This window comes from Chiroxiphia lanceolata, chromosome 1, assembly GCF_009829145.1.
Source record: "Chiroxiphia lanceolata isolate bChiLan1 chromosome 1, bChiLan1.pri, whole genome shotgun sequence".
NCBI classification, from domain to species: domain Eukaryota; kingdom Metazoa; phylum Chordata; class Aves; order Passeriformes; family Pipridae; genus Chiroxiphia; species Chiroxiphia lanceolata.
Window position 1 is genome coordinate 73,308,221 of NC_045637.1, and position 26,169 is coordinate 73,334,389.

Genomic DNA, 26,169 nt, shown 5'->3' on the forward strand with positions numbered 1-26,169 from the left:
CCTTACAAACTCAAATTTCAGGTTACAATAGGAAAAATACAATCTTGATGAATATTTTGGCTGCCTAGCTGGGATGGGCACACAGACTGTGGTGTGCTGAGGGAAACTAGAGAGACTATGGGAGAGAAAATGAAATAAAAATGGGAAATTTCAGATACGCTTGTGTAGGTAAGTTGAGTGTCCTATGGGGATGTGACAGATACCTTCTTGAATGCATTGTGTCTGCGTCATCATAGCTTATTATAAAGCAGATTTTATTCTGCTTGCTCTGCAGAATATGACAGGGCAGCATTTCACCAATTTACTCCTAGAGGATAAATGTTCGTCTTCCATTTTGCCCAGTTTTGCAAAACACTTGTTTTCAGAAGTGCTAAGCTTGTGTCATATTCCTTGTACAGAGCAAAATGGCATTTGTCATTTACCAACTGCTTACAAAGATCATTTACAGACAGTTCATTTTCATGTGTGTCAGCTACGAGAGCAGTGTAAGATGGCAAAGTGAAAAGAGATACTAATAAACACTTGATAGAGACTGAAGGAATTAAAGTAGTTTCAGTCATGCTCCTGTTACTTTAATTTCCCAGAAAAAGAACACTTGAGAACTAATGCTTAAATGTAGGCTTTACCATATCAAATTAAGCCTGTTAAGTTCTATGTTCCCATTCATTACAAAAAAAAAAAAAAAAAGGAAGATAAATGGGCCAGCTCAATTCTGTAATTCAGAGCTGATGATTCTCATCACGAGACTGAAGATGTTGCTAGAACTATGAACCTGACTTGTATACAGGAGCTATTTGGGTTCCTTATTCTACAGTTGTTTCTTCCATTAACACCCTGAATTTCTCCAAGATAAATGTATATGCATGTTCCTTATTACTGATTAGGTTTGGGTCCATGTGAGTTGGGGTATTAATACATAAATGCAGTTAAGTTATGATCTTCCCATTTCTTAGACCTGCATAAGCCTATCAATATCTGAATTAGTTTTATAACTCCTTACATATGTAGTTAGGTACCCATATGACATATGTCTGAAAATGTTCTAGCTGTTGGACCTTAGTCACCCACTCATGATTCAGAAAAGCTTCTTCTGGAAAGATAAATGCCTATCTTATGTGTAGGGCTCTTCTGAGATTTGGGCTGGGTGAAGAGATACTTAACTCTGTCATTGAAAAGGTCAAAAGTTTAGATGTGGTCTGGACAGTGAGGGTGGCCTTTCAATCACCATATAATGTTGTAGTTGGTACAGCACACACTGAGCACGTGGAAGGCTGTTGAGCGTCATGTTCTCAGCCTGAATGGCACTGAGCCCATATTCCCGAAGCGTGTACAAGCCACAGCCTGTAGAATATCCTGAGGTGCCGTGTTTTTCATCCTTCCCTTCAGATATGACAGATAAGAGAAGGTCTTCAATGCAAATATTAGGGTCTTCAGGTAGAAGGGCACATAACAGTAGTTCCAGATCTCCAGAAGCTTTCTGCAGTCCTTAGGTTCTACCATGAGACCAAACATTTCCACTACTTAGCTCAGCCTTCCCAAATAATTTCAGATGAATATAAAAGAAGGAACTTCAGATGTGGACTTGAGAATTAATATTTCTACAAATTGTTGCAAGTATAGCTAATAGGAAAGGTAATATATAATCCTAGCATAAAAAGAATGGAGGCAATTCTAAAAAGAAGTAAATGTTATTACAGTTGATATTGCTAATTTCACAGAAGGGTTTTGATTGAAATAGACCTTAAAGATCACCCTACCACAGGCTGGAACACCTCCCATCCAAGCTGACCTTGAGCACTTCCAGGAGTGTGACTGGTAAACTAAAAGAAAACAAAGGGCCGATTATGTATATTAACAGAGGTTTTCTTATCAACTGCAGGAAAGTGAGAGATGCAACTGGAGTTGATATTAATATGCGCGTGGGAGTGCACTCCGGGAATGTGCTGTGCGGCGTTATTGGGCTGCAGAAGTGGCAGTACGATGTGTGGTCACACGATGTTACTCTGGCCAATCACATGGAAGCCGGAGGAGTCCCAGGGTAAGAGGCTTCCCTGTTAACCTCTGGGCACATGGATTTTTCAACCATGAAGAAAACACATAGGTACCATGTCTTTCATGGAGATGCGTGAACTAATTCTTAGTGCTGTCTTTGGGGAAAAAAAAAGAGGCACTCAGTATTTTCTGTGATTTTAAGGAGTATTTTTTTTGTATATGGAAACCCTTAGATTTATGCATACTAGAATTTCTAAAAATTAGATTAGAAGGACTGTAAATTAAGTGAGCAGCATATAAGAGGTATATCCAAAAGCTAGTAAAATGGTCAATCGGGTTCAAATTATGCTTTCAATCAGTATTTGTGATTCTGTCATTCTTTTAAAATATAATTTCAGCCGTGTTCACATCACCTCAGTCACCTTGGCACATTTGAATGGAGCTTACAAAGTGGAAGATGGAGATGGAGATGTGAGGGACCCATATCTGAAAGAGCATAATGTTAAGACCTACTTTGTAATCAATCCTAAGGTTAGTAGTACTTTTATTGTGTGGCCAGTCATAGTTATTTTTAAGCAGAACCACTAATCTCTTTATTGAATGATTCACTACTATAAGATATTGATCAGAGCTATTACTGATGCCTACAAATACATGATGTTTGCATTGCAAATGTTTCCCGCTCTTCAGAAATAAGTCTCTGATATTTCCCAGCAATATCATTAAGATTTACATGTTCCTAGTAACTCTCCATTTTTAAATTCTTAAGTACACAGATCTGTGGTACCAGATGATGTACTGCTGCTTCAAAAGGTCACGAACACAAAGGCTGATACCACCTTTTATTTTCTTTCAACCAGGGAGAAAAGCGAAGCCCACAGCACCACATTCGACCTCGACACACTCTTGATGGAGCCAAAATGAGAGCTTCTGTCCGCATGACCCGGTACCTGGAATCTTGGGGAGCAGCCAAGCCATTTGCACACTTGCACCACAGGGACAGCATGACCACTGAAAATGGCAAGATAAGCACAACAGTAGGGGCCTACTTATGTCATTTCATATAATTTAGTAACATTTGAAAGGAAAAAGGTGCTAACTGCTAAATACCTGGTTATTTCTGATAGAAGAAGATACTTATGTCCAGGGCATAAACCCAGTGAAGTAGTTCGGAGCTTTTCCGCTGACATGGGAGCTTTGGATTAGGTCTAAGAAACCATGTCTTCCTATAAGTGCATCTCTGAATTATAGAGTCCAACATACTTACTAAAATACACAATTTGACCCTCTGAGCTCAGACCCTCCTCAGGCATAGCACGGATAGTGGCTGCTATTCATCTTTTGGAAAGATATTTTGAACATACAGCCAGAATGCAACACCTTCAGGAATCAAAACTTTAAACACAGAGAAATTCCTTGAGATTCATTGACTGTTCAGATACATTCTCCATTTGGAACATGCTAAACCTGGAGCAAAGGCTGTGAAGTTAGAATAATCCGTGTGGTAGCTGGAGTGGACTTTATTCAGAGTACTCCAGGAGCCAAATCCATACTCACTGTCACATCTACCTTCTGAAGGTGCACCTACCACTCATTAGCTATGATTGATGGCCTGAGTTGTAGAGTACTATAGTGCAACGTTGCATCTCTTACACTGAACAGATTTTCTTAAAATTTTGCTAACCCTGTTTTACTGCTGTTGGTAAGACACTGTGGGTCTACAGCTTGTACATTCATTATCTTCTACTTCTAAAAAGTGAAAGCACAAAGGTAAATTCTAATAGCTTTCAACACTGGCATTCAGTTTTGTTCCTGTTACATATGGGAACATAGAATTGAGCCATGTATTCTTGTTCAATAAATGCAGTGCACCATGATGTGGATTGAGGCATGTTCATTACAGAAAGTACCCAGCCATCACTATTAATCACAAAATAAATGTGGCTGTGATGGCTGCTGTTGCTTATTGATAAAAAATAATGACCATTGTCTGTATTTGGTTACTCAGGTCTGTTTTTTTAAAAAACACTTAAGATTCATTTTTGCTGAAGCTGTCAAAAGTTTGGGCTACATCCAAAGAGTGATGACATTGAATTCTTTCTGGTAAAGCAAAACATTCTTGGATTCAGACTGTTGTATTAGTTGTTTAGCGTTTATAATGATAGATCAGTTTTTCCCCAGGTCACTTCATCTTTACTCTTGGCTGGATTTTTCTTTTAAACAGTTTTAATCTAATGCTAAAAGTATTTGTATTGGAAACTTTTCCCCTTACTTGACCCTGTTTTCCACACTGTTTTTAAAGCAACTTAGTATTGTCAAAGGCTATTGTAATTAATAAAGTTTTATTGTTTGTTTGTTCTTTAGGATGTACCCATGGGGCAATATCATTTTCAGCGTTGCAGAGAGAGGTAAATTAGTCTTAAAAAATTACTTATTCATCAAAAGTCTATATAAATACATATACATTCATATGCTTTCAAATATTGAGGTCCATTTCTCACGCAAACTATTTTTTCTGCTGATACCTCTTACGTAGAGAAGGGCTATGGAAACAGATGGGCAGACATATTACTTATGAATTGCAAATACACTTCCTGCTAACAAGGAGCTTTATTCGGATTTGGTATGTTGGTGAACTACTATTCGTTTCTTCTAATAAACCAGTTACTCTATCAGTGGGAAGAAAGTTATATGCAGGAAAATTGGGAGGAGGCACAGAGGTGTAAGAAAAGGGGAGATGGAAAGGATTGTTAATAATTTTTCTTACAACAGCTAATAATATATACAAAAAGAGACATTTTATATATTTGTTTAATTGCTTTGTATTTGTATTGTGGCTTATTATTTCAGTCTATTGTATGTTTGCAGTAATAGGCATTCAAAAATTACTCTGTGATCTTTCTATAGTGCTCACGCTACGCAAAATATGTGTAAGATCTCAATAGCTTTAGGTTTTCATGCTCCTGCTTGGTACTTTGATGACTAGGGCAAGATGGTGATATAAATACCGTAAAGTCATTTGGAAGAACCTTTAAAAATTTGTATTTTCGTTGTCCTTGGTTACTGTAGAGCTATGCAATTACCTAAAATATTGCTAAATTCCAGAGGATGAATAACTTTTGACTGAACATTCCTGACATTAATAAAAAGAGTCTAATTTTAAAACTACACATTTACATTTGGACAGTATGTCCAAAGAACTTCTATCAGCCAATGAAAGATCACTGTGGCATTTGGAAATACTGCAGTTCTTGAAGTTTCTGAAGTGTTCTTGCTTTTGTGTTTCTAAACTCCATTCCAAAATAGATTTGAAAGGTACAAATGTGTCTTGATACCATATTATGGAAGGAGTTTCTATAAAACATTACTGGCATCTAATGTCCTTAGTGAGACAGACATGTAACTAGGATTCTAGCTAAGCTAGTTAGTCATTCCCACGTGAGAGAGCTGAAATGATTATAAGCACTTTGAAAATCAATATTTTATTAGAATATGAAAATGTAGGGTTTAAAGCCTGACTGTAGACTTCTGTTTGTGGCAGTCTTAGCTCTTATGTAGTTACACAATAGTCTTATGTTGTTAAGAATCTGCCAGGAGGATTAAGTGTAATTAGACAATGTCTCCTTATCTATGTATTTCTTCTAGATTGTTTTATATGTGAAAAATGAGTTATAAGCACTTTCTTAGCTAAATTCAATAGCACTGAATAGGCAAGAAATCAGTTGTGTTTTTTAAGATTCCTGTAAGTACACTAATATAATTTGTGTATTAATTTGAATCCTGCAACAGGTTATCAGTTTTGGGGAAATAACCCAAGAACTTGATGTTGAAGAAAATCCATGTTACCTTTTACAGGGTTCAGTTTGTAGGTTAAGAACATTTTGGTAAGCATAGAGTCAAATTTCAGATCTAGCTGTTGACTTCTTACAAAACACTGTTTTTAAGATAACATTGGATTTAAGTTTTCAAATACAGAGACATAATCTATTAATATTTTAAATATTTCATTTTTAAGGAGAGCACAGCTACTGAAAGGATTAATGATGTTTGCAGTAATTTATATTAGCAGAGACAAACCCATTCTGATGATCTTCTCTTGGGTTCATGTTTGGTCCAGTTGAAAGAAAAGGTGCTTTTTTTATTGCAGATGAGTTACAAGATTATAAGTAGAGAAACATGATGTATGTTTGAAACTAATTTAAGATGGTTCTGAGTTTTCTTATTAAAAATAATAAAGTATTTCCAAGAAAAGAAGAGTTATCAGGCTTTTCGTAGAGGGTACTTTTATGCCTCAGTGCACTATCACATTGTGCTCATCATAAAATTCTGACAAGGTTTTTAAAAATAACTGCAAGAAACAGGAATGTTTTATGAATTTGAGCATATTCTCATTCTTTTTCATGAATTCATAATACTGTGGAAGACTTTCCTTCAACCAGAATTTCTTGAATTCTCTTGGTTTTGGTTTTGTTTCTGAAATATTTTATTATGTTTGTATTTTAAGGGCTCACTAATATCTAAACTCTAGATTTGTGAGTGAGTGTGTGTGTGTGTGTGTGTGTGTGTGTGTCAGATTGTAGCTTATGCTGGTATTTTTAAGAGCTTATTACGAGGCTTAGTGTGCCTGATGCCTATAGCTCCTATTACAGTATAACTTTTAAAAAAATTGTTATTATCCTCACATGTTTATGCTAGCTATTGTTTAATGTTTATTAACAACGTAATGATTTTCCAAAGTAAATTCCCACATTTTTCTTTTCAGAACAAAATCACAGAAAAGAAGGTTTGAGGAGGAACTGAATGAGAGAATGATCCAGGCCATTGATGGAATCAACGCTCAAAAGTAAGTCTTTATCCTCTCTTGTTTCTATTCTTTCCAACTTTGGCATAAATCTGCAAGAGTGTTTACTGTTTTTTGTTCCCACATGCACACCAAATCTGAAAACAGTAGAAGTGTCACTAATACTGGGATAGGAAGCTCTGCACATTGTGAAGATTGGTTGTACAGTAGCATTTTCTACTATATGAGATAAGACAGTGCCTGTGAATCATGGTATGACAGAGGTTTTGACTTGTCTTCATGGCAAAGGGGTTTTTGTTCTGTAGCTGTTTGTATCTGTAGACTCGTGGCCGTTAACTACAGAGTTGTCTTAACTGAGAGCAGAGGAGTAAGGCCCAGAAATAACTGGCTCGGGAATCAGAATGATGTGAAAATTGATGCTTCACAGTTGTCACAGAAACAATTCCTCAGAATTAGAAACTTTCCCTAAAATCATAGTTTAATATCTCTCTGTTTCAACTATTGTTTGATTTCTTAGAGAAGGCTAATCTTGCTGGCATATTGGAATTGCTGGGGGAGGCAACCTGACGTGTTTTTTCTGTGCCCTAGGAAGAGCTGGAGGCAGTATTGATCTTCTCCGTTTGCTGGTGAATAGATAAGACTGAGAGAGAAATCAATACCGGAAAAAATAAGCGTTCAGGTTTTTTATGTTTATGTGATGAAATAAGAGAATTACCCTTCAAAAATGTGGACAATAAGTCCAATGAATTACGTTTCCCCCCCTACTTCTGTTACTCAGAATCTTAGTGATCTGAGTATTACACCTAATTATTAAATGCTCATATGTCACATTTGGAGTTTTTTTTCATATTTTAGTCCTATTAATGGTACTTTGCCATAGGAAAATATTTTTTAGTTATTTTAGAAAAGAGTGTTGAGAGCTGTGGGTCATAGAAAGAATAGAGTGAAAGAGGGTAGGTCATGTGATTTGATTATACTAGACTTGCCTAAAACAGCTGTATAAATTTTGGTAGTTTTAATATGTCTTTAGGTGCACTTGCTCTGATAAGTGGATTGTAAAAATGATGGTTTGATGTCAAAAGTAATTCATCTGTATAAATGCATTAAAATATTGGTGTGATCATACTGTATGTTGTTTTATCTCAGAGAATCCTTGTCTTATCTAATTAGTGCATAAAATTCAGAGAAACTTTGGGATATAAAATGTTTCTGAAAAATTTTCAGTGCATTTTGTGAATTACGTGAGGAATTGCACCAAGATAAGGAATGATCTTATATATCAGAAAGGTTGAATATCACCTTCCAAAACTAGATTTTCTACCTATCTCTGTATTGATTTGCTGAATCAATCACTTAAAAGCTATGATTCAATTGAATACCTGAGAATAACTTGTCAAAAATCCTGATGCCTCAAACGGCAAGTTAATTCAATAATACTGTAACTATGTGAAGGCTAAGCCTATAGAACAGTTAAATAAAATATTTCCTACATTTCGAACACAAAACTAATCACATTTTACATATTTTTGTGCCTCAATTTTTTGACTGTAAAATGAAAATAACATTATCAGCTACAGTAATCGAGTGGTTGTGAAACAAAATCTTTTGCTTTTGTGAACCAAGAAGCAAACGTTTAAGAAAATCTGTAAGAACTGGTATTTCTAAATGTTTTCAAGTGTAAAGTTTGGATTGCATAGCAAATAGGTCTGTGACTGAATAAAGAAAATTAAAAAAACATTATTGCTTTTAAAATATGGTATTAAAAGTACCATGCTTTTGACCTTTTTAGTTAGAAAAATGCATGAAAAGAAATCAAAAGCAAACATTCACTGTATAGAGTCATGTTTCTTCCACTCTGAGCTGTCAGCATGCTCTGACTTTTTCATCCACACCATGGTTCTTAGCTACATGTCATTCTGTGAAGAAAGTAACTGGTTGCAAGAAAATGGTCATAAAATGGGGGTCTTTGGAAATTACATGGCCAGGTGCTTTCCAACCAGTAACTGGAAGATAAGGGAATGTAGAGTCTGTATCTTCTTAGTCCAAGACAATGCTGTAGTTCAAATGAGTCACTGTCTTTACTCAGTGTAGAATAGTGTGATTTGTATTGAAATGGTATCTCAAGTTTTTAAAGTCACTGTAGCGTTTTCTCTGGGATCCCTCCCTCCCTGCTCCTCTGCCGGTTCACAAGCTGGCTTAGCGATCTTTCCGCAAAACTGCCAAGTGCCACATGCACACACTGTCATTAGCTCTGGGCATCTGGGTTAAATTCCTTCTTGTGGAATGTAAATGAAACTCTGGAATCTAAAAAGCAGCCCAGGGGCTTTACAGCATGATTCAGAGTAGTTGACTTAGTTGGCAATGTCCCTCGCAAAGTTGCATGAGGAAAGTTATGACCTGTTTATTCAATATTATTCTCTTAGAGCACTGCATTAAAATATACAGAAATACAGATTTAAAAGAGTGAGTGAGAAACAAAGAGCTTCGGTGCCTTAGCCATTAGGGTGTAACATCATGCTTTCTCCGTGTTTCCTTTTCCTGTACCTTCAACAAAGTACTCCTGACTGCCAAGGGCCTGTCCTGCACAAGAGGGGGATGAGAAGCCCTAGTTAGGCCATCTCGAGCCTTGGTGGTTAGGAACTTGTGTAGGACATGGATGGGTGGTAATCTCTTGGCTAAGTATGCACCTACAGAGGGGGCTAAGCTAAAGCTAATTGGTCTTTGGTAAGTAGTGACTATGTGAAAGAGACACACTCTCTTTGCCCTCTTTTTCCTTTAAGTCACAGTGGCTGCTGTGTTCTGTGCATAATTCCTTGCTGTACACTGTCAACCAGCACAAGGCCTATTAAACCACATACTTCTGTGGATACAGCCTGAGTTCAGCTGTCTGTCTGTGTTGTTCCTGGGATTGCAAAAGAATTTAAGATGAAATTTGGTACCTAGCTTCCCAGGAGACATATCCCCAAGTACTTGAAAATACTTCGGTAAGTTTTAGGTTCATCAGGGAGTGAGGCTGGAGGCAGAATTTTCAGCCCTTATCTCTATGCCAAAGATATGTGACTTCGTGCTTTTTCTTCTGTATTTGCTCTCCACTTCCATTTGTATATGTTGTACTATTCCCTTGTCTCAGACCTCCCAGCATGTGCTACCTAAAACCAGTATAGTTGGGTTTTTTGCTGAGTTTTAAAGAAAAACAAAAATCTTCTGAAAACATGAATTTATGATGTGTGGAGTATGAGGCTGACTTCACATGGGATCAAGTGCGTAGAAACCAAATTAGGCTTTTGGGAGTAGATCTGCAGACAGAACTTTTTAACAGTGTGGTAATGGTAATTAAATCAGTCCTCCTGTCAGGTACTATGGGAAAAAAAATGGGAAATTAGTTAACTGTTTGGAAAAGAGGGTTACTTTAAGTTTGATTTTTATAAATAAATGGAAAAAGAATTGCATTAAATTTTAACAGTTTACTAAAAATGTTCCACAAACTGAATGTTTTCTCCAGTAGGTTACAGCTGAACCAAAACAAAATCATACCATAGGTACACCAGAGTACCAGATGTGTTTCTTCTCAGAATCCTAATTGTGATCAGGTATAAATGTGAGCCATTGCAGAGCAAACTGGGAAATATATTTTGGAATTAAACATTCCTAGAACTGAGAATATTTACAGCCCCTTATTATAATGAAACTGATTGCACAGGAACAGGGACAGTCTCCCAGGCAAAGAAACAAATACTTTTGATTTCATAAATCAAAGGTAATAGCTTACACTCCACTCTGTCCACTCCCGTTCTCCCAGGACCTTAATTTTCGATCTATTCCACTGTGGTTCATTACTGCTACTTATTTGCATTGCAGCCTGTCAGTTGATACTGAAAGTACTACTTGAAGCCTAATTTAAAGTTATTACTGGAAATGTTGGAAAAAATCTCACGCCCAACTATTATTCAAGCTCAAATATTGCATGTCCACGGAATTAGTCTGCTTAATTAATTTTTTTTTCAGATCTGTGTAGTGCCCTTGAGGTACAAGCAGCCCAACCTTTCTGAAATTTAAATATTTTATATCTTTTCAAGTGTCCATTAAAATGAATGTAGACTTTCATATTAGAACATTTCATTTTGTAAAAGTTATGTCAAGCTTTTGTCAAGATTCACTTAGTTTAAAATACATCTTTCATTTCAATGCAAGTACTTATACAATGTCTCATCTTTAAGCAGGGAAAAAGTTTTTATAATCAGCAAAAAGGTCAATATCTACCTCTGTAATACAGGGCTGTGGTCAAGAGACTGACACAGTTCAAAGACAAAATCACTCCTCCTCTTCTAGTAATGTTTCTTACATTTTCATTTGCAATAGGAGTTTGTGAAGTGTAATTTACCTACCACTTTTGCATATTGGAACAGTGTTCTTCCTAAAAGAAACTTGTGAAGGACTGTTTTTATCTCAAGTTCTCTTCTGCCTGCTGGATAGACTACCGTATTTTGGGCATGAGTGGAATATCACTGTTAGAATTACATCATATAAATCTCTCCCTTGATTCTGCTTAAGCGTGATCCACAGAAAAGCAATTGTTCATCTGAACTTTTGTTTCATGTTAGCAATAGAAGTCAAAAAGGAGAGGGGATTTGTAGTCTCCACTTTTACTGTCAGTGAAAATTCACCAGATACATTGCAATACATAAGAACTTGCTTTATTCCAACTGATTTTCTTATATTGCTGCATTTCATTTATATGAAAGGACTGGACTACTTTATTATCTCAGTGATAACATTCCTTTTCTCTTCTAGGCAATGGCTTAAATCTGAAGACATTCAAAGAATATCACTTCTTTTCTATAATAAGATTTTGGAAAAAGAAGTAAGTTATTTTCAGTAAGTTCAATTGCAAATTCATTGGTCAATTCCTTCTTTGACCTACCCTAAATGAGGCTTATATCCCTTGCTTTTGTAACACATAGCCATATCTACGTCACCTCTCCTGCAAGGAGAAGTGCTCAAACCTTACAATGATATTTTAGCTGATTTACAGAAGAAATTTTATGAATGTGATGTCTGCAACTACTTTCCTGTTTGTAGGGCTCTGCATTTCACTTGAATTTCTTGAAATTTTTATGGTCTCACAGGAGTGGAAAAAGGTTTGATAGTCCAATTTTGATGTAACTGGAGCAAAGAATTTCTAAGTTCCATAATCTGCATTCTCAAAAGGCATTTATCGAACTGCACTGGTTTTGGGGTTTTTTTTCAATGTCTCAAAGACTCCATCTGTAGTAATGATAGACTTGTAATGATATCAGTTGCTCATTAGTTTTCTCCATATGCATTTGCTGCTCACAGTCAGTCTTGGGAAACAATACTATAAATGTCTTTTTAAGAAAAATGCCTGGCTGTCTTGGATGCAAAACACCAAATGTTCTTTGGACTAATAATGTGTGATAAAACACTTGAGACCTGTATGTACAGGTGGAGTAATGGATAGTTTTTCTTGTCCTTGGAGTAATGACGTTGGAGAATGAGATTCCTCCCTTTTAGGTGATTGTCATGACCACTAGCCTATAAAGTCAGGCCTTTTCATTGTTTTATGACCCTGTGGACATTGAGTGTATTTCTCCATACTGACACAGCTTCAGCAGGAAGACTGGAGAGTTGCCTCTTTCTGCTTTCTCATAAGCATAGGGCATAGGTTTCTCATAAGCATAGCTGAACAGTTATGCTGTCCTTCAGGGAGGTAAGAAGTAGGTTTTACCACAACTAGCTGTATAACTGAGTGAACCTGGCAAGAATGGGCTAGAGGAAGCATTACCATACTGTGTTCACACTGTACAGCAAGTATCCTCTGTGTCCATGTGGTAGTCAAATACTTATTTAATTATTGTTTTAGATACCTTTCAGTTCAAAGCATCTGAAATAATTTTCAGATTCTTTCACAGCTCAGCAGAATAGTATTCTTATGGCCAACTGACAAAGGCATGTGTTGTATGCCCTTAGCAATGCATTAGGGTGGAAAAAGTTGCAAGGCTTCCCTGAGCCTGTCTCAAAGACTTCATAAGAGAAAAGAAGAGAGAAGCTAGACCTTTTGTATTCTTATTTGTAGTGTTTATGGGGTACACTGAGTGGATCAAAGCTGTGCCTAGGAGCTCATTAAGATTTTGATGTGTGTGGAACTAACCAATAAATTCTGAAAGACAACTTGAGAGAAAACCATGACATGCACTTTGGACAATGACTTGGGATGAAATTTGGGAGCTAAGTTATTTAGCTGTGTAGATGCTCCCTGTAGAAGTCAAATCTCTTTTAGATTTAGAATGCTATGGAATGTCAGAGAACTAATTATTCTTTTTGGATCCAGCTTTTCAATATCTTTCTTCACTACCTTTTAATGACTCACTAATCCAGTCTTGACTTTAAACAACTCAGTAAGAAGTCTGCTTTTGATTTAAATGGAAGCTTTTCAAGCCTTGTAGGACCTGAAAGTACAGCAACGTAATAAAGCAAACAAAGCTTAACCTAAGGAGTGAGGTGCCTGCCTTCATTAGGAAATGTGTGGAGAAGTGTGAAACACTGAAGTGCTTTTAAAAGTGGATTGAAATTCCATGAGATTTAACAGCAGCTCAAGGTCCAAAATTGTTGAACAGGACCATTATAAGCATATTTATCAGGTGGAAGAGCACAACTTGCTGCAAATTTATGCATCAAGCAAAGTCATATTTGTACCTTGAAATTTAGTTAGATGTGTGATCAGAATTGCTTTCTATTCGTTATGTAGTTCAAAAGTGAAAAAAGCTGTTGGGTTGCCGAAGTAAATTTCTACATGTTCATGTAAAGTTTGATGCACTGGTTTGTTTCATGAGCAGAACTTGGCAGTAAACACAAAGACATAGCTGTGTGCTTGCAGTTAGAAGGCACAGCTCACGCACTTTCCATTTTCTGAAGTTTGCATTTTGAGCACTTTGTGAAAATAATCTTTGGTGTATTTTCTTTTAGTAATTAAATCTTAAACTTTCATCCTTTGAAAAAAAATTTTAATAGTGTAAGTAACTTTATTAGCTACTTAGATCATTTCCCTTTGAGTACTTAATTGGTTTCAACCTAGATATATCTATCTCAAATAGCAGAACAGCTCTGATAAATATTTCATTGCTTAATTCTCGTGTCTCTAGACAGAGTAATTAGAGATAAATAGATTTTTCTCATGACAAAACAGATCAAATTGACTGTCTCCTAAGAATATCAAGTGTTTAGTAGTATCGGTAAGACATAGGAGGCCTTTTAACAGAGACATAAAAGATTTTAATTGAAGTAATAATATAGGTCCAGTAAATATCAGTGTGATTGCTAGCTATGCTCTGTAGCACAGTTTACAATTTTCTACTTTGTGTGCTCAGAAATTTCCTGTTTAAATCAGGTTTATTATAATTGTTTCAGCCCATTCAGTATTTATCAATGATTGAAAATCAGTTTGAGGAATTAATGACAAAGAATCTTGGAATCTGTTAAGAATGGTTGGCCATTCCTAAAAATATTTTTAAAAATGTTTCAGGTTTTTTGTTGCCGTTGTTGTTAATTAAACTTTTTATGATGAATTTGGGATAATCTGTTCAGTGGAGGGACAAGTCGAAACTGTTTGACATGGCTGTTCTTCAAGAAGCAAAAGGATTCAATACTATGCCTGATAATCCCTAGCCCTAGGTTAGTGGATATGAAGTCACTGAAGAACAGGAAATTTGCTGTTGCTAAAGACTGCCTATACATATGTGCATCTTTAAGCTGAAGTTTCAGTTGACTTTGGCAATTGTTTTTTTAACATTTGATTTTATTTTTTTTCTTCTAGTACCGAGCAACTACTCTGCCTGCATTTAAGTATTATGTGACTTGTGCCTGTCTCATATTCTTCTGCATTTTTGTTGTACAGATTCTGGTTTTGCCAAAGTAAGTGATATTTAACGTGTACTCATTTCTATGTATATTTGCTCATTAGCGTTAAAAAAAATAAGTAAAAAATTTTTTAATTGTCAGATTACAGAAGTCAATTCATGGAAATTAAATTAAACAGAGAAGACTGAGGATTTCATACCATTTTCAAAGTTAGGCTTATTTCTAATTTTAAATACTGTCAATGATGTTGTGCTAAACATTAGTTTAAATTCTTCATTCATTTTAGTTTTTCTCTTTGCATTTAAAAATATGATGATTATAGGAATGAAATTCATATGTGTAAAGAAAGTAATACAAGCTATAAGTGTGTGCAACTAAAATTATGTGTAAAATGTGTGATGGACATTGAAGTGGGAGAAAATGGATTACAGAGTTGGAACTGTGATAAATAAATGTATTTAACATATCACTGTGATAATACTGCTCTGTTAAGCATTAAAACATATAATTAATATTCATAAAGTGTATATTTTTAAAATTAATTTTAGAATTTTTTAATCAATTTCTGGGATAATAATTTCATCAGAATTTATATATTATGTGCTGATTTATATTTGTGCATATAAATCAGCTATTTTTCTTTCTGTGCATATTCTAGAAAGGCTGAAAACTGGAAGATAGTTCTAATAAAGAATGTTTTGTTAGACTTCTCAAAATGGAATTTTGCTGTTGGTTGTTTACTAAGTGGAAAGTTGATATTTGTTTTATAGGAATAATTTCTAAAGACAACTCTGTATATTCCCTGTGATATAGTATTTCTTAACTCATAGTCCTTTCTCCTGTACGGTGCTTTCAGGAGTATTACTTGTAATCACAGTTGGTTGATAGGTCTTATTCTGTAGTATTTACTCACATTCTAATTCAAAGCCAGAAGGAACTGCTAGGTCATTATAAATTGATTTTCCACACTACAGACTTATTTTATAACATGTATAAAGTTTTATGGACTTCTGTTCAGATGTTACAGCAGTTTCCCAGCTAGCTTCTAAAACAGAGATACCAGCCACAAAGGGACACTCTTCCTAGAATTCAGCAGTATCCTACTCCTGGTTCAGTCTGACTTTGGGCATTACTATTGAAAAATCTGAAATTAGGGCACATGGCTAATTTTATTTTACAAGCTCATACTGTATTTTGATAAATATGGGAATTAATTCAGGGAAATTCATGATTTGTGGTATCCCAAAAGCCAAAGGTGAATTTCACTCCCCCCTTCCAGCAGTATGATTTCTGAATCTGTTTTTAGGTTTTGATTTCTTTCATGAAGATTCATCTACGTTTATCATCTATCATACATGTAGTAAGAAGCTCATTTTGCTCTATCCTTATTATGTCATTTAAACCAATAGTGTAGCTCATTAAAATATAACAGACTATCAGTGAACTCTAGGGAGATGTAAGGAAAGTGTCCTCCAGCTTGTAAAAACACATGCTGATATTACATGATCTCATTGTAACATCAGAGCAAAAGACACATATATTTTATCATTTTCATTAAAAAGATGTTAAATGTCTTATGGTCCTTTTATAGGACTGCATATTAAATTGTAAAAGCAAAAGTGTAAAATCAGGTATTACCAACATGAATGTTATTCAGCTTCAAGTGGCCTGTGGATTATTTAAATAGATGCAAAAAATGGAAAACAGAAAGTCAAGGTATTATACAGGCATCTGTGTCTTTGCTGGAGAACTGGGAGCATTGCAAATAAAAAATAAATTAAAAAAAGTTGAAAAATCACCAGTGTATGTAGTAATCACAAATGTAACTCAAATTGAACATACTCCAATGCTGCAGATGTTATTCTCTTATAAAATTCTATCTAGCCTTTTTGTTTTCTTCCAAAATTCTACAGGATTTTTAAATGGTGGTCTAATGAAGACAGGGAGATGAACTACATCTGTCATTGGGTTTTATTGATTCACTTTTCCATTAATCTGGTTTTGCAGTAGTGTAATATCATTGATTTCTGTGCAGGCACACTGCCTGCTACTTAAAAGTAGATTTGGAGATATTTGATAGTGAATAACATCCAGCAAGTTGCAAGTACTAAGTAATATCTTCCAGATCACAACCCATTTATTTCAAAGCTGAAATAATTTATTAATGTGTTAATTTTCCTGGGGTCAGTAAACTGATCTGGTATTTTAATAATAAACCTTACACAAAGTGGTAACTATAAATTTAATCAAGTAAACAGTATCTTGGGGTGAAATGTATAATGAGGAGTAGGTCTTTATTGTGACATTAAAATGAAAGCAAATCTTGTTCATTACATTTCCTTGGAACAGGCCTTCAGTGGCTCTCTACTGTTCTTCACTTATCAAGTGAGAAAAGTATCTTTAATAATTCATGACAACTGTACATTCTTTATTAAGCAAACAGTCAACTAACGTGGAATTGGTGGTGTTGGGTTTTTTGAAATGCAAACTGGTGAGTTGACAAAAGTATGTTTCTATTGAACAGGAGATACTTCTTGTGCTACTCGAGTAAGGGATTTATTAGTGGCTACATTTAAGATTCTTTCTGAGTCTTCGCTCTCTGAGGGTGCTGTGTTCAAGAAGCTGTGTCCTTTTGTCCTGAGTCATGCCAAACTAGCAATCTTCTCATTCTATGCAGGCAGGTGGTTAGAAGGCCCTAACATAGTATTTCCAATCAGGTACAGCTGAATTTCTCCATAGAAAAAGTAGTACTTAAAAACGTTGTCTGAAAGCAGGCATGTAAAATATAAGACAATATAAATGAAAGAAACCCACCATTATTAGCTATCTTTCTGTTCTATCTAATTTAAAAAACAAAAACAAAACAAAACAAAAATGAAAAAACAAACAAACAAAAAAAAAAAACCCCACAACTCAAGTGGAGTTATAACACTTGACTGGTATTTTTTAACACCGAAAATGCCATACAGTCTCCATAGGTATTGAATCCTTCGATGACTTACTGAAAGCGTCAGTCAAATTATGAAAAAAATAACTATTTTTAGATACCAAAGGAGTCTGAATTCAGTATTGCCTTATATAATTGTCATTTGCAATGTCTTCATTATGATTTTATCACTTCAAGAGAATTTGCAGTTCTGTAGTTCAAAACATGGACGTTCGTTACCTGGCAAGCTAAGGAAATTCTCCACATGCCACTAAGGAACATTGTGCCGTAAGTCACATGTTTTCCTAAAAGTTACAAAATTGTAGAAGGAGTTTATTCTCTTCTACGTTTTTCGGTATCTTTACCTTCATAAATAAATTTTTATTTTTCAGTTGCCAGTTGCAATGTTGCCAACAAGATATAAGTATGGATAAATACAAATTTTTTCCAATCCCATACCACCTGATAAAAATGAATAGTTCAAAACAGAGATTTGCTGATGGAACAAGAAAAATATGAGCAGTATAGCCAAGATCATAAATTATTTAGAAATTGAACTATCTGAAGCCTGAGAAGTTCTCATGCTGTCTCCTCAATGTTAAACTGTCTCACTGTAGGTTATGATCAAAGGTTGTCCTGTCAGGGTTCCTGGTGGGGCACTCTAGCAGGTCATTCCTTGAATGGTCAATTCCTCTTCCATTGAAGAGGCAGGTAAAAAGTTATCTGGCTGATGTGATTTCAGATGTTTAACTAGTTTGCCTGAATCTGTCAATGCAATGTATTAAGTGACCTGTGCAATGCATTTGGTAACTCTACACAATAAAAGTGAGATTAATTTACTGTAAAGATCTGTACTGGTTTTGTAATGTTCCAGTGACAAAAAAAAATAAATGCATGTTATGTATTTTCTATGGTTATTGATTCAAATGGGGCTTGGTTTTGGTGGCACTTAATTTTTAGTATTTTGCTTCCCTTTGTAGCATATTCAGCCCACTTCTTTCCTTCTAGGAGAACTATGAAATTATTTTGTCTTAACTGAAGCAGAAGTCCTGCTGTTCCCAGAAAAGTATGGGGTGTGGGGAGCAAAAATACTACTTTTTTTCTCCCTTTTCATCCCTCAAATCTGGATTCTAAGATACTACTTTTCCTTTTTGTTATCCTCAGTCCTTTTCTCTTTGCCCTATTCACCTTGCTGTGTAATTCTTTTTCTTGTGCCTCCTCAATAACATCATTGATTATGTAAACCAGCTACAAAGACCTTTTGTTCTTGTGTGTTGCCTGGGAGATAAAGTACTTTTTGCATAAGCTCTCTTTATGCCATGTTAATTTTATTTCCCTTGCTCTCCAGTTTCTCTCACAAACATCATCATTTCTTCTTCTGCAAGGATGCACTCCAAACTTGACTGATAAGGCTGTTCTTGTGTTGAATTACTTTTTAAGGTGTGCAGGCTCCTTTTTTTTATCCTTCATATCAAAGAATAGGAGTAGCTTGAAATGTAGGACTGGTTCCTTGAATGTTACTGAAGGACATATGTGATTGGAAGTGTTTATGCATATATAAAAATTAAGCCTGTTAGTTTTCTAACAGGCTTTCTTTCTAATTTCCTAGTTGACTTTTTTTTCCTCTTCTTTCATCTCTTCTGTTGCTTACTAGATTTTAAATTTCTAAAGAGTAGAGACTAGTTTTACATATTCTGAGGTACAGCTTACTGTCTCAGTCTCATTGAGAAATTTTTGGAGAACATGTATTCATAAACAATAATGATTTTCAAATAATTCTTAAAAGAAATATTATTTTAATATTAATATATGTCGTGAATTGCCAGTTGTTTGTTTTTCATCAGCTGTGCACATCAGCCCAAAATCTGATGATTAATACTTAACATATAAGAAGTTCTCTGAGTGATTGGCAGGGAAGCTCATCAATTATTCTCCAAAATGCTTTTAATGGCATCAAATTGGTTGATGCTCTTAGTGCTTTTTTGTTCTTTCCTGAAAATAGCTTGTATAACACTGTTGTTAAAACAGATCAAAATGTTTTCCAATACTTGTATGTCATCTAAGGAAATTGATCCATATAGTTCTACTCCTAATTCTTAGTATTATAGTTTTGAAAATGTATACATTTGAGTTCACATGGAATCTCTGAAGAACAGAGATGTATGCTTTTATTAATAATGTATTTTAATTCTGAATCATAAGTTTATGAAGGCACTAACAAAATATAACAGATGTTATGGTTTTATGGAAATGCAGGAGATATAAAACTTATTTCTAAAATGTCATGCCATTATTTCCAGCATATAAGGTTTCATAAAATATTTGCTGATGCTCAAAGGGATTGGGAGATATTTTTTAATTCTATAAGATATCAAATCTGTGGTTAAAACTGAAGTCAAGTACTCAGATGAGGGATTCATGACAGCATCTAGTTCTCTTCCTTAAAGAATTCAGTTGATCCAGAGCTTCTGGTGTTCTCTTGGAATTCATTAAGCATAATTAAGTTCCACTGCATCTTTCCCTAGGCAGATGTGCTAAGAAGCTCTTGTATAGTGCCTGATGGAGCAATTATGCTCTACTGCGGTATTCATATAGAGACATTTCCATATCTGCACAATCAATGAATGAATGAATGCACGCACACATTGTTACTGTATCTCTGTTTCTGTTTATTGAATATCCAGGGATGCTATTTTGACTAGACCTTCCTATTTATAACATGAGAGAAAAACATGAATTAGAACACTGAGTAAGGATGATTTCAAGAAGAGTACAGATTATTCTTTTTTTTTTTCCATTTAAAATATCTTATTGGTTCTTCTTTCTTTGTGGTGTTTACTTTTCCTTCCTATCATGTCCTCCCATACTTCAGAATCAGACTGGCAAGCCAGTCAAATTTGACCATTCATGAAATACCAGTCACTATCAGGGCCTTTGCTGACTGAGACTCTACAGCATCACAGATATCACAGGTTCTACCTGAGGGACACTGAAAACCAGGCAACACTATCCCATGCTATTTTCTACTTTTTAGAGGTGAATGTACACTACAAACAAGTTTATTTTGTATATATTAAAATGAATATATATTGAAATAATTAAAAATCATATAAAAATAATATAAAATCAACAACATAAAACTAGAGCAATAAGCATCTTCTTTAATACAGGCTTCGTAAAGTCAAAACAAACCAAAACATTGCTGCTGTTAATGTACCCTGTCATTTGAGTTATATGTGTAGATATTATTTTCTCATGGTAATAGCTTTGCAAAGTCAGAGGTAATACCAATTCAAACATTCCTGAATTGAGAAAATGGCAGGAGGAAATGCCTGGTCATTGTGGTAAGGATTGGAATTGTTTTTCCATGGTGTTAATGTCTGAAAGTTGCAACTTGCACATAGTAATTTTTCATATCATTGGTATTGTAGACAAAGAAAGCTCATGCTACAACTGTGCAACAGAAAAATTAATACGTTTTCCTTTTCTTCTAGAACATCTATTCTCGGAATTTCATTTGGGGCTGCATTTCTCTTCCTTTCCTTCATTTTGTTTGTCTGTTTTGCTGGACAACTTTTGGTAGGTATTCAAGGAAATTTAATCCATTAGTTGATGGTTTCTTTTAAATAACGTTCTGATTTTGCCAAGTTACTCTGTCTTTGCAGAGTGCCAGTTAAAGGAGAAAGGCTGCATGCTGAGGCTTCTGTGGACATTGTTTTGTCCATGTTAATTTTCTGTAAAATGTCCTAATTTATCTGAAAATCAGTAAATGCCAATGGAGTGGTTGTCTGCATCTACATGGATAATGTCTTTCTGCTATAAAGCTGGATCCTCTGAAAGGTTTTCATTATTATTTGATTGATTACCTTTTCAAAATTTTTTGCTATTTTGATTGCAGGAGGTGACTCATGAGTGCTTTCTTTTGGGAACTATGTATTTGTTTAAGTGTTATGTAAGACCATTTTCTGAATTTAGAGAATATTTCACCATAACAATTGATTTGAGATATAAAAATGTTATAGTAAATTTCCAATTTTGCTGTTGAGTACTCCAGGTAATACCTATTAGTGTACGAAATATGCTGAATTTGAGAATTTAATTTAATTTGAGATTTGGGCAAACCTTTCAGCATTTCACAATGTAATTTCCAAGTATTATTGTCCTCCTTTCAGTTATTCTCAAATAGATCCACCACATAACTCCATCTAGAACAAGGAGCTTCAGGATTTGTAAGAAAGTGAACACAATCTGAATTTATCATATAATCTGAAATAAAACTATCTGTATACCTGTCACTTAATCTCCACTTCTCCTCCTCTGCATTCCCATAAACTATCATAGCAAAAACTGAAATATCTTTTATAAAAAAGCAAAATATCACATGAGAAAGACCATGCAGTAAAACAGCAAGAAAAGGTAGTTAAAGAAAGAAACAGAGGAAGTAGGATTTTATAATTTCCCCCTCTTCTCTTATGAGGCTTATAATCAACCAGGACATGTTTTTAAGAAAATATAATTAATGTGCATTTCAGTTGTCTTTCCAATAAGTTATGGATGCTGGCACTGCTCAGGAATTAATCTGAAATAGAATGAAACAATATTTTAAAATATTGTTAATCATTGAAGAGAGGTCTTAGAGGTGTTGCTATTACTTAACAGCAAAACTTAGTTCTCATGTAATGTCATACTTGATTGCTATTTGTTACTGACATAAGAGTAAAATGGTGATATCAGTGTACTGTCCTTCAATTAGCAAATTAAAAAAAACAATCCTTCAAGGAAAAGCCAGCCTTTTTCTGTAGGTAATAGAGGTGCTAATGAAATGGCATCAAGAAGTGCTGGAACATACACTCTCCCAGGGCTTTTATTTATAGTGTTACTTAGGAGGAATACAAACATATTTTTCTGGATTTAAAGGGATGGCTAAGCAAATATCCCAAGTCAGAGTTGAGGAGTTTGCCACTTGAATAATGTCTAACACCTACTTACAATGCCTTGTAAATAGTTCCCAGAAATGGAGTCCTATTATTGCAATTCTCTTGACTTGCCAGATGTCACATTCTAACCTAAATAACTTGAAGAGGAGCTACTTTTGTCTATGTCTTTTTGAGTTCAGATATTCTAATACAGAAACTGTGCTGCTAAGAAGCCTTTCAGCAACTTATGACTATAGGTGATGCAGCATTGTCTTTCCTTCATGAGCATGGAAGTTGTTCTGTAAGGTGATGGATGAGAGAGTTAACAAAAAAGGCAGTAGGTTTTTCTTTCCCTTGTCCTCTCTCTAAGATTTCTTCCTTCATGTCAAAATCCAAGTATTGTTTTGCAGCTTTAACCACAGTGACAACCTATGTTATATTTCAGTAGCATACTCATTGCAGTGTCTGACCCATAAATAAAAATGTTTTCTTTCTAGAAGTCTAAAATTTCAAACCATGTAAGTATCAATATCTGAGTTTTCACACTACCGTGTCAATGTTAATAGAAATCAGGCTTTATCATCCTAATGCTAATGTGGTTTGGGTTTGTTTGGGGATTTTTTTGCCAGTAGGGGATTTTCACACCTCTTTTTCTAAAGAGGTACATTTTGGATTCCCCTACAGAGGTCATGTAGTAAATGTGGATGTGCTTGTATGTACATGCATATGCACATAATTGCAGATTTTAAATTCACCAAATATCTGTCTTCTAAAATGCACCAAAAAAACTGAGAATTTTTTGGGTCTGACTGACCCTGACAGATGACCTGTGGTGGGTTAGCCTTGGCTATGGGCCAGACACCCACTCAGCTGCTCACTCACTCTACCTCACTCAGAAGGATGGGATAGAAAAATAGGATGAGAAAGCTCGTGGCTTGATATAAGGCAGGGAGATCACTGACCAATTACTGTCGTCGACAAAGCAGACTCAACTTGGGGAAAATTAATTTAATTTATTACCAATGCAAATAGATTTAGGTAGTAATAAACAGAACCAAATATGAAAGCTGCGCCATTAGTCCCCTCTGTTCCATATTCAGCTTCATTCCTTTGCTCCAGACTCTTCTACCTCTCCTCAGGAAGCACAAGTGGGAGTAGAGAGTGGTTGGTACATGGGCATTTCTGTCTGCTGCTTCTTCTGTTCACAATTTCATCCTGCTCCATCTTAGGGTCTCCACAGGCTGCAGTTCCTTCAGGAACATCACCTGTTCCAGCATGTGTCCTCCATGGGCTGAAGTGTGGCCATCTACTCCAGCATAGAGTACCCCCTCCTCCAACCTTGTTTCTCTCTTTTTGTTCCCTCCTCTTCTCTCTGCCCAACACTTCTGACTCTTTCTTGCACTGCTGTCCCGTGGGATGCCTGACCAGGGTCAGGCCCTACCACCAACCTGAGCCCCTGCATCTGGTACATAAACTTGCAGTAGTAGTCAAATATTTACAGGACTGTTAACAAGATTATAGAATGGTACCTGTAGTGCCAGTGAAGACAGCAAAATCTAAGTTCAAGTTAGGACATCTGGCTGTCATGTGTTATGTGCTTGTACTTTTGACACAACCCTCTCTGTCTCCACCAATTACAAATGGCTGTCACCACCACAGAGTAAGTCACACAAAACCCAACACTGAACAAGTTTCTCTAATTTTCATTTCATTAGCAAGAGAAAAAAACTCACCCAGATTGTAATGCTAAAATTACTAGCTCTTACAGAATTTAATTACAATATTCCAAGAGATTTGTGCTCACTCTTTCACTCTGAGTTTATTCTTAATTGATTCTACTGTTCAGCGGCACTGGTGTGGTCAGCTCAATCTAGTGTGGAGTGATCATATTAGTCATTAAAGAAGAATAGGAATGTTTCCATCAAAGGATGCAGCACAGTAGTAGCACAAATAAGGAGATGTCCAGAGCCTGCCTTTGGAGTGTTTTATTCCCTGCCAGTCTTGGGCCATAGACATTGAACCTTCCTCAGTCCTAGCTAAAATGGCATATGTCCTGAAACTTGAAAGGAATTTATATATTTTATGTTCTAATTACTTCTTTCTTTGTGCCTATGCTTTTTTTTGTTGTTAGTTTTTTAGATAATCACAGTATTCAGAGTAAAATCTGAATATTATGAGTCTTTTTGGTAAAGATACTTTCTGGTTTATACTTTCACATTTTAATTGTAGTCTCTTCTTTTTTTATTAATTTTGAATATTTTCTTTGAATTTTCCTTGAGAGGTTTCCTTCCCAAATTACATGCAGAAACAGGACCATGCAGTGATGATCCTTTAGCTCATGTATATTCTGTGTCTCTTCTCTTTATCTTCCTTGAGTACAGACAGATTCATAGAATGAGTGTGAAGTGCCTCAGACCTGGTAACTGTTAATGTATTTTACCTCCTGATGTGAATGCAAGGGAGTAGACATCTGGTTACCTAAATGATACATCAGAAAATGTAATGCAATCAATAGAAAAAAAACACACCAAGCATGTAAAGGAAAGATCTCTGGGCTGGCTGAGGTAGCCAGCCAAAGAAATATTAGTCTCAAGCAGATTTTCCATGTTCATTGATTCAAATACTATCTCAAAAATCTCTTTGCATTACCTAGGACATGGGTGCACTTAATCGATGTGACATACTCTTTGTGCCAGTTATTTTCCACTAATATGAAATAGCTTTTTGCTGTATATGTTTATAACTTGCAAACCTATTTAACTACTTCAGCTAATAGGGAAGATAGAAGTAATATCATCTCATCTGAACATGTTTATAGTCTCTCTTAAATACCCAGTTGAACCATGGAATTAGCAGAACACAATACCAACAAAATAAACATCAGAAAATAACTACCTCTACAGTTGACAAAGATGTTCTGTGTTGAGGTCACCAAAGCATCTGACATAGTTTAGCTGGTACATGAGCAGCCCTGTCCCTGCTGGAGAGAGCACTTTGTTTACGCCACACCACTGTACAAAGAGTGAAACACAATCTTTACCTTTTCTTTGTATTTTACTGTAAAGCAATTGGTGTTGGTACTTAACAGTCAGAAAGACAGTATACGCTTAAAGTATTTAAAAACTCTGCAAGGAAAGGAATATCAGCACCAACGCTACTTGAAAATTATTTTTGACATGGAATTTTATCTCTTATGTGAGTGTCTCTTAACACCAATACAGATGAAAGATCTAGGCCCTTTAGTTTCTTCAATATAAGGCTTTGCTTGTAAATTAAGATTAAAACAGGGATGGGGGAAGGAAGGGAAAACCTAGAGAGGCACTTTGGCACCTACAGCAGGGTCCATGAAAGAGGCTCATCAAACCTAAAAGTCATTCTGATGAGTTTCTAGCACAGGCACTACTACAGCAAATCCATCACCACTAAGTACTATGTTCAGACTTCAGGAATTTTTGGAAATGTACTGATGTCAGTAAAAAAATCTTTCTTACCATGTTTATGACATTACATGATGGTGACCAGCTGGAGAACTTGCCTATCTTGGTGAATGAGTTTCTTATGTCTGTTTTGCTAATAAGTTCTCCTTTAATATTTTTTGATGAGACTAGCTTGAATGTTTTTTAAATACAGTAATGCTGCTTTTTTGTGTCTTTGCCCAA

At 35.5% G+C, this 26,169-nt stretch overlaps 1 protein-coding gene across 1 annotated transcript in view; it reads left to right on the forward strand.

Moving 5' to 3' along the window:
* ADCY2 (adenylate cyclase 2) overlaps positions 1 to 26,169 on the forward strand; it is a 211,461-nt gene that overhangs the window by 142,986 nt on the left and 42,306 nt on the right. The window contains exons 8-15 of the mRNA XM_032684184.1: positions 1,880 to 2,038; positions 2,391 to 2,523; positions 2,853 to 3,029; positions 4,357 to 4,400; positions 6,755 to 6,835; positions 11,585 to 11,654; positions 14,625 to 14,722; positions 21,089 to 21,173. Coding sequence (XP_032540075.1) covers positions 1,880 to 2,038; positions 2,391 to 2,523; positions 2,853 to 3,029; positions 4,357 to 4,400; positions 6,755 to 6,835; positions 11,585 to 11,654; positions 14,625 to 14,722; positions 21,089 to 21,173 — 847 coding nt within the window. The remainder of the gene's footprint in view (positions 1 to 1,879; positions 2,039 to 2,390; positions 2,524 to 2,852; positions 3,030 to 4,356; positions 4,401 to 6,754; positions 6,836 to 11,584; positions 11,655 to 14,624; positions 14,723 to 21,088; positions 21,174 to 26,169) is intronic.